This window comes from Aplysia californica, unplaced genomic scaffold, assembly GCF_000002075.1.
Source record: "Aplysia californica isolate F4 #8 unplaced genomic scaffold, AplCal3.0 scaffold00171, whole genome shotgun sequence".
Taxonomy (NCBI): Eukaryota; Metazoa; Mollusca; class Gastropoda; order Aplysiida; family Aplysiidae; genus Aplysia; species Aplysia californica.
The window spans coordinates 14826-24661 of record NW_004797441.1 but is presented as its reverse complement, the minus strand read 5'-3'; the positions used below and the strand labels follow the sequence as shown (position 1 = coordinate 24661).

The 9836-nt window shown below is 40.2% G+C and overlaps 1 protein-coding gene across 1 annotated transcript in view; it reads right to left on the bottom strand.

Moving 5' to 3' along the window:
* Positions 1 to 2635: 2635 nt before the first annotated feature.
* The window catches only part of LOC101853459 (b(0,+)-type amino acid transporter 1), a gene marked incomplete at its 5' end in the record, with an annotated part of 19049 nt that continues 11848 nt past the window's right edge, over positions 2636 to 9836 (bottom strand). Inside the window, 5 exon segments of the mRNA XM_005098073.2 lie at positions 2636 to 2952; positions 5902 to 6070; positions 7512 to 7661; positions 8664 to 8760; positions 9643 to 9746. Coding sequence (XP_005098130.2) covers positions 2888 to 2952; positions 5902 to 6070; positions 7512 to 7661; positions 8664 to 8760; positions 9643 to 9746 — 585 coding nt within the window.

The window sequence follows — 9836 nt, the reverse complement described above, 5'->3', positions numbered from 1 at the left end:
CCCACAAAAAAAAACAACAACTAAAAAAAAAAAGACAAAAAAACCCAAACAAATAAAAAAAAAAGCCCAAAACCAAACCAAACCAAACAAAACAAAAACAAAAACACCCGACAGTATGATAACATACATAGTCCTAATTCGGTGTGAACCTTGGGATTTTGAATAGTCCCTTATCCTTATTTAAAAAAAAATAAAAACAACCCCTGGCCATAACTACTGTCACTTGGGTGGGATGTCATTCTTTATATGGGGCTTCACTTCAAAACGACCCTTTTCTGTCTTGCAAGGCACGACATGTGTTACACTCAACAAAGACAACAAACAAAATACACAGATTTTTCTGTTTTTTGTTTTGTTTTTGTTTAACGGCGCTCGCATAAGGTCATACGAATTTTTCCGCCCTTATTCGAGAATGCAAGATGTTAGATCTTACATACCCTAAGATCAAATGTGTGGCGGAAAGACAGCAGTAAGAAGGAATTAAGGAGTAGCAGTAGAAAAGCTGAAGAGCAGAACGTGGAGACAAAAGCAGACGACAGAACATGATAAGAGCGGAAAGGAGATGGAAGAACATTTTTAGAGAATAATACTTTCCATCGCTGTCATGTTTCGAACCTGGGACCTATTAAACGAGAGGCCAACACCGTAACTCTAGACCAGACGAGCACCCTATACTCAGACTTAGAGAGGGTGGTAGCAGGGGGCCACTGGTACTTCCGATTTCTTTACTAATCCTTCCTTTGTTCCTACTTGTCTGTCTTTTCTCAATGCTAATTGACCGTTATCGTGTCAATGTAATTCCCTTTACTCAAACAAACAAACACACAAACAAACAAACAAACAATCAGTTAAAAACAAATAGACAAACAGACGAACAAACAACCCCCCCCCCCCAGCAAATAAGCAAACAAACAACAAAAAACCCAGCAACAAGCAAACAAGCCCCACGTTTCTATCTCCCTTACTAATTAATTTGGAATGAACACCAAACAGCACGAAAATATTGATACTGAATAAGGAAACACAATGCACGGAGATTGTTATAGTTATTTATTAAAAAAACAATTATTAAAATTTGCGAGGAGGATAAAGTGAGACCAATGACAATGTCAAGCAAAGGCAGTACGGTACCGTCAGTTTGAATAATGGATGCTTAATCCGGCACTATCACTCAGTGCACGGTCTGGGAAAATATCCCAATTCAAGTCCTTTGCCCATTTTTGTGCTCTATCTATCTATCTATCTATCTATCTATCTATCTATCTATCTATCTATCTATCTATCAGCCTTGAATTCTCTTCCAATCTTTAGTAGGAGTGGTTGGCTAATGCTGTGGTGTTGTTTGCTCCTTCTATTCCTATCACACATCTATCGTCCTTATTTCTCCACCTTCTTTTTTTGTATTTGTTACTCTCTTGTAATACCTCAAATCTTCGGCGTTTAAAAGACCTAATTCTGTTGCAAGTGCCGTAAAACGATTATGATCAAATTTCAATAGTTAAACAACCGTCCTTGTCCCGGTATTGAAATCTTGTTCTTAAGAACGATTCAGCACAAGACCTATAGTAATAATATCACAATAACGAATTGTGCTACTCATCTGCTAAGCAGAAGCATAATAACATTATCTATTGTTTTGTTCAATGAGTCACCTTTATCGTCTCGACATGAACGTCCCTGAGATCATTCGTGCCTCTCAAATAATGGTATTGGGTATTGGAGCAGTGGGAATCGGCAGTGACATATTATTTTAGGCAATTTACAAAGGGCATCTTTCAATTTTCAATAATTCATTCTGGGGGGGGGGGCGCTTGTGGACGAGAACCCGAGGGAGAGAGAGAGAGAGAGAGAGAGAGAGAGAGAGAGAGAGAGAGAGAGAGAGAGAGAGAGTGTGAGAGAGAGAGAGTGAGAGAGAGAGAGAGAGAGAGAGAGAGAGAGAGAGAGAGAGAGAGAGAGAGAGAAGGGGGGGGGGGCGGCTTTAACACATTCATCACGCCTGCCTCCTCAGTCACTGACATAAGAATGAAAAAGAAAAGATAAATCAGATCTGTGCCATAGTTAGGCCTAATGGGCTCCTGGTGCAGACTGACGCACTGAGAATATTGTCAACACCTGACCACATGTACACAAAATGTACATAACTGTGTCTGACTGACTTAACATGAATTAACTAATGACTGACTGAAGGCTGTTTGGCGGGTGCTCTGATGTAGTTTGCTCCTTCTTTCTTATCAAAGATCTACCGTCCTTATCTCTCCTTTATTGTAAGCAATTACTCTCTAGTAACACTTATAATCTTTGGTTCTTTTATTAAAGAAATTACCAATTTGTGTTGCAAGTGCCGCATGATTTTATCGCCCCCCCCCAGACAAACTAAAACATTAGCTGATCGACAACTGACATTCACCTCTACAAGTTCCACACTTCAAATAATTAACCTCTAACGATGATAAAGCTACCCCACCCTCGTCTCTTTCTCTCTACATTCCCCCCTCTGCCCCCCTTCTCTTTCTCCCCCCCTCTCCCTCTCTCTCTCTCTCTCTCTCTCTCTCTCTCTCTCTCTCTCTCTCTCTCTCTCTCTCCCCCTCCCCCTCTCTCTCCCCCTCTATCTATCTATCCCCTTCTTTCTCCTTCTTTCTTTTATACCCCCCCCCCCTTTCTCAATCCTGCCCTCTTTCTTCTTTTCTCAAACTTTGTCAATTCTGATTTTAGGCTTGCCCTTTTCAAGCCCTATCTGGCCACGATGAGATCAATTTACAGCTCTTCTTCTCAAATAAACCCTCTATCTTCGGCCAAGTTAGTTGTTACGAAGACTATTTGCCGAGTTTCACCCAATGCTCGGTTTATTCAGCGGCACTTAAAGGGATGTTGTCCTGGCGTGGGAAGCTTAGTCTTCATACGCAGGCGGTGGTGCGACATTGCACACAAGTTGAATGAACATGGTGATTCGATCTGTGGAAAGAGAATCAAGATTTAAAAAACAACAACAACACACCCCCACCCCCCCTCCAAACCAAATTAAGCCAAATTAAGCAAAACCAAACCAAAACAGAACAAAGCAAAACAAAACAAAACAAAGCAAAACAACGCCAAAACCAAACTCCCCCAAAACTCCAACGTCAATGATAATATAGCTGAGCTATAATTGTTACCTTGACCAGTTCGTGATGACATACAATTTCTTTTTTTTTCTGACTGGTATTTCTCTATACTCTCTTGTCACTTTCTCACGACACTTTAATCAATATCTGTCCTGTAACTTTCCAGCCTATTAGTTAGGCAATCAATCAATCCGCCATATAGTGAACCAATTAGTACGTGTTTGCTTGTAATGCTTTCCATATTTTGTAACACCGCCCCCCCCACCCACCCACACCCCCCCACACACACACAACCTAGGGTTTGGGAAGGGGCGGGGAATTCTATGCTATGAAATACTTCTTTTTTTTTTCCAAATAGGTTTTTGCCTTTTATTTCACCCAGGCGAAATGAGCAAGCAGTAGCTCAATAACTTCTCAAGTTGGTAATCTCCATTCCACTCCCCTCAACCAGCGTGCCTTCAAACAGTACGATTGTAAGTTATGAACAGTATTATAGTTCGCGGCCATCGACACAACTGAACTGTGCCTGTCGGTGTAGTGTCAGAAATGTGAGGTCTCTAAACTGCCTCTGCGGCAAAAGGCACACGATGTGAATCAATCCTCCAAAATGACTGCTTTTCCCAAGATATCGATAATTTTCATTTTTCACTCTCCGCTGAGTAAAGTCGCGTGCTTTAATTGGGGATATTATTACGTTAAAGTTGTCAGGAGGTAGTAATTTTGGAGTCTTCTTTTTCTACGCGGATAAAATCGTGACATTATATTTATGTGGAAATCTTCCCCGATATAGGCTTGAAAACAAGATATACTGTGTAGTTCTAAGTGGTGATTATATCTTGCAGTGAATAGAATCCGTCGAAAAGCGCTTGTATTAGAACATACCTCTGTAAATACAATCTGTTGAGCTATAGATTAAATCATTTATGAAGAAGTTCCTCGCCTACCGAGACTGAATAATATTATATTTGTCAACTCAACATACGTCGTTTGCCTAATGAAAAGACATAAGAGACCGAAAGGTGCATAAATGAATCCATTGTTGACCATTGTATTATATGACCCCGCCCTAGAGCACCTGGGAGCAGAAATAGACCAATCTGGAGATGCGGACAACAATATAACCCCCACCCCCTCCACACACACACCAGCAGACCTCATCACCGACTAAGGAGAAAGAAAGACTGAGCTTGTAAATTGCCTGCTATCCCTAGGGGCTGACACAAGAAGATTTTAAAAGGAGCATTAAAATTTGTTTTAAAATGCTACCAGCACAGTTTCAAGTCTAAAACATGAAGAGAGGAAGATATAAAGTTTATGATTTAATTCATTATTCTGACTTAATATGCAGGCTCTATAAGCCGCAAAACACGTCAAAAACATTGGATATCGATAATGCGACAAAAATATTGAGTATTAATATCATAATCAATACCATCAAGACACGGTATTCGCTAAGCATAGACGCTGTTCCCGGACGGATTTCTATTGTGCTGATAACAATAGCGAAAATTCAGACCTCCTTCACAAGTCCGATACAAGGGGTCAGAGCACTCAAACCTGTAGACACTTAGGGCCTACTGTAAGCTGCTAGTTCGTGGCACTTCTCGAGGCCACCCATTTCATCCATAGATTTATACGAGAGTGCTTTCAGATGGCATAATATTTGTGTACCACCTTAGATCTGTTAATTTATTTATAACGTCAGCCATATCTTCATCACGTCGAATGGGTTCTCTTATTTGAAACCCATTAGCCACGGCCGTGCAGTGGGGCACATTTACATTATCGTATTCGTTTGACCCCTACGATCTACGAGGCCTCCTAAAGGTGAGATTGTAGTGACCATGCTCAAGTGAAAATGCTTTCTAAGCATGAGGCAGAAGCAATTCCTCCGGCTCTACTCTGAGGTATCGAATAAGCGCCCCCCCCCCTCCACCCCCGCTTATTAATTTTCATTTTTTTAAGCTCCCCCCCCCCCCCCCCCCATGTTTGTTATTTTCCAGCTTGCCATGACCGACGATCATGTGAAACATTATATCTAGAATCTAGATATCTGAATGAAACTTCATTTTTTATTTTGTAAATGGCAAATTACCCTCAGTATTAGAACCGGTGCCACGTTGGCTACCTCAATTTTCGGTGCATTAAAAAAACCCCTTTGTACATTGTTTATTTCCATTGTGTTTTTTTTTCTTAAATGAAACTGGTTTGTTCCTACTAAATGAGAAACGTTGTCACAATAACTTACTAAAATCACTAAAATATCACGATCTCTAGATCTAGTTCTTTTATTCAATGAAGGAGAAATAAAACAGATTTGTTCCTACTAGTACGGGGGTATGAAGTTGAAGGTGCCAATCCCCTCCCCCCTTTTATTTCAACTTCATGGTTTATTAATTTTGGACCACTTGTCCACCCCCCCGCCCCTATTAGTCGTACCCCCACCTGTTTTATTGGATACCCCAGAGTAGTTCGTTAGGTGAAAGTTACAGATCGAGCCATAGGCAAATAGAAAATAGTTTTTACAGTGAAGTTTCTTAAACCGATCGATAGTTGATAAGAAAACAGCAGTAAACCGACAGAAAATAAGATACCCCATTATTTTTGTTCTGTTTGAGCTGCCTCTCTAAACCGATCACACAACTAAACTAACCCCCCCCAAACCCCCCCCAACCCCCCCCCCCCCCAAAAAAAAACACGACATGTGGCGGTGCCACTGATTTCGGTTAAAGCGGACTCCACAATATATTGTGTAAATGTAGTTAAATTTGTTAGATTTGTATGCAAATGAAGGGAGTACCTGTTCCAGGCAGAGCTTTGTCGTAAACGACACAGGGCACGTAAAAGACAAGACCCGCCAGGATGCCGGCTAGACCATACAGCAGCTCAATCCGCGGGTTCTTCATCAGAGGTAGGACGGCAAGGAAGATGGACAGCAGAACCATCAGGACGGCCACGGGGATTGGGGCCTGTACAGACAGGTAGGATTACGATAATAATGATGATATTGATAATGGTACTAGTAATAATAATGATAATAATAAAATAATGATAATAACAATAATAATAAAAATGATGATGACGATGATGATGATAATGATAATAATAGTAATAATAATAATAATAGTAATAATAATAATAATGATAATAATAATAATAATAATAATAATAATAATAATAATAATAATAATAATAATAATAATAATAGTAATAGTGACAATGACAATGATAATAATAATAATAATAATAATAATAATAATAATAATAATAATAATAGTAATAATAATAATAATGATAAAAATAATAATACTCATAATGATGATAGTAATAATAATGATGTTGATGATGATGATGATGATGATGATGATGATGATGATGATGATGATGATGATGATGATGATGATACTGTTGCTGCTGCTGCTGCTGTTGATGATGATGATTGTCCAGAGGAGAAAGATTAGCCCTTTGTGAAATCATTGTGAATACCAATCGGACTATCCGTGAAGCTGGCAAGGGCGGCTCCATTGTGGCCATAGAAACCACTGACTACAATAATGTCACCATCTCTTCCATGTTGAACAATCTTACTCTCTATAAACGCAGTATCTATCCGGAGACGTCTCCGACCGAGATAGACCAATCAAATTGCTTTGTGCCTCTAGACCAAATAAAAAAATCCGGGTGGTTACAGGGGGGGGGGGGGGGGGGGGCTTGCCCCCTCCTGTTTTAATCTATAATTTGATATTTTGCAGTTAAGTTTGAAATTTTCTTGAAAATAATCGATTTGCGACAGTTTTAGTGGCTATAGGTGTGATCTGCAGCAGATAATACGCTGTTTGCCCCCCAAAAGCAGTGCAATAGTGTTCAGGAGTGCGTCTCCGAAAAGTTCCTGAGTGCTGGCCAGAGATGTCTCCGAATATCTTCTGTCCTCTGTAAATCCCATAGCTCTGGCCCTACTTCCTCTCCCATAAGAGTCATTCAGGACCAAATACGTCATCTCGTATATCTCAGAGAATATCCAAGGACTTGTCCAAGTGAATGCTACACGGGGAGGTGTCGTGCCCCTACTTGTATGGCATATCCAAGATCCACAAGTTACCAAACAACAATTCCACCCCCCCCTTCTACTTGGTAGGGGGTTGGAGGGTGCTCTGGTGTGGTTTGCTTCTTCTTTCCTATCATCTGTCGTCCTTATTTCTCCTCCTTCTTTTGTTGATAGGGGCGTTAAACTCATACCATTTCACCATTTTTTCACCTCCTTCTTTTTGTTTTGTTTGGTTGTTACTCTCGTGTAATACCTTTAATCTTCGGCTTTTATTTGAACTCATTGTGTTGCAAATGCCGCAAAACTCTTTAAAACAACAACAACACAACAACAAAACAACAAAACAACAAAAATAAACAAACTACCTTGTAGCTTCGCGGGGCATCAGGTTTTTTCCACCGTAAAATGAGCAGACTGACGTAAACAAGGCCTTGGAAGATGTTGGAGAAGAAGCCGACAAAGTTGATCAGTTGGCCTGGATCAGACGGCAGAATAAACACAAGACTCCCAATCATCTGAAACCAATAAAGAAGAAATGTAAGCACAATCTCTTTTTGCGAATTATAGTGGAGACTACAGTTGTTGTCGTTGTTGCTTTCAATGTTGTTGTTGTTCTTGTTGTTGTTCCTGATGTTGCTGTTGGTTGTGGTGGTGGAGGTGTCATTGCTGCGGCTGTTGTTGTTGTTGTTGCTGCTGTTGTTGTTGTTGTTGTTGTTGTTGTTGTTGTTGTTGTTGTTGTTGTTGATGATGTACTTGTTGTTGTTGTTTGTAGTGGTGGTGGTGTTGTTATGATTGTTATTTTTGTCTTTGATGTCGATGCTGTTTCTGTTGTTACTTATGTAGTGTTGTCTCAGTTCCTGATAATTTCCTGCTGTTGTTTCTTCCAGCACCGCCACCACCACCCCTATTACTTCCTCTCTTTTTCTGTGTGTCAACGTGATTTTTCCAAGCACTATACAAATGTACATGTGCTAGGTTGACTCTCATCATCTCAACTAAAACCGTGGATAGTGTGCCGGTGCTCCGGCGTTGCTTGCTCCTCATTTATTCTTAATGAACATTCGTCCTTGTCTCTTCTCCTTCTTTTCTTTGTATGTTATTCTCGAGTAGTATCACCTCTAATCTTCGGCTCTTGTATGAGCCAATTTTAGTGACAAGTGCCGTAAAACTCTGACTAAAAATAAATAACAGAAACCATCAGCACTGCAACCAAAAGTAAAGATTACAGTAGCAGCAGCAGAAGCAGGGACTCTTGCATAAACTTCTACACAAAATTACGGTAGCGAGTGGTTGGCGAGTGCTCTGGTGTGGTTTGCTCCTACTTTTCTATCAAACATCTACCGTCTTTAGCTCTCCTTTTTGTATTTGTTACCCTTTTGCATTACCTCTAATTTTTGGCACTTATATGACCTACCTATGTTACAAGTGCCTTAAAACGTATACTAGAACGTTTTCTAAAACAAAACAAACTTATGGCAGAAAACATGCCACCACATTCAGAAATCACAATTGCTTACCAAAAATGTCATGGCGACGAAAGGCGTGTATCTGTTCACCTGAATAAATGAGATAACCTCAGGAAAATTTTTGTCTCTTGCAGCAGCAAAACAGATCCTGAAATAAAATATATAGATATAGAATATGTTCCGTCACTCGAGGTTATACACGCAGTTTTGTCTTCAGAACTTAATGATTTTTGGTTTTGGATAAAGTGTAATTAAAAGAAATGCTAGATCTATCATTTTCACAACCATAGTTCTTCACCTTACCGTCTTGTCAGTCTAAAAAGAGGAGTGCCCCAAATTTCTGTCTTTCAAGTACAAAGGGGGATAATTGATACTTAATTTTATTTCTTTTTGAACACCGTCTTGTCTTTTTGTATAGCTGTCAACATGTCTCTTTGCCATTGCGTTTTCTTTAGAAAATTCCAAACGCTACTCTCATTTGAAAACTGGAAACTGTCGCAGTAAAACAGGATTAGCCAATATTTACTCAATCTCTACATGCCATTTTGCCCAAAATGGGCGCGAATTAAGATACGGTAGCCAAAATGCACTACACCTAAATATGTACGCATATGCACAATCCCTAAAACAAAGACCTTCTCAGAAAGTGGCCATGAGAAAGATCGACTTCAGCAACTCCTAGGTCTCTCAAAACTTGTCCGATAATGTAAAGTTGGTTTGAGGTAACGTGTAGTGTACGTTGCTTTAGGCACTCTCCCCTCTCCCCAGAAACCACTTCTTGCAAAACACGCTGCGGGTGGTTGGCGGATACTCTGGTGCGGTTTGCTCCTTCTTTCATATTAAAAAATATCTGTCGTCCTTATCCAGCCTCCTTTTTTGTGCTTGTTGCTCTCTTGCAAAACCCCTAAAAACTATTAAGTTATTGTGTGTTACAAGTGCCGTAAAACCTTTACCAACACTAATAGTAAACCTAAAACTTAAAAAAAAACCACCCACTGATATGATAAAGTCAATATATTGTGCTGCTCACCTGCTCGTACCAAATAGACCTGAGGCTGATGACCCAAATGTAGAGACCATCACAGAGAAAGGGATGAGCCAGGCTGCAGGTCCCAGCGCCCTGTCTCCCCACAGCTGTTGGAATACACCACGGAGAACGGTTCGAGCTTGAAGAACCGTTAATAAGGGACATGCTGATGCTCCACCGTGGCCTCTGAGTGCCGA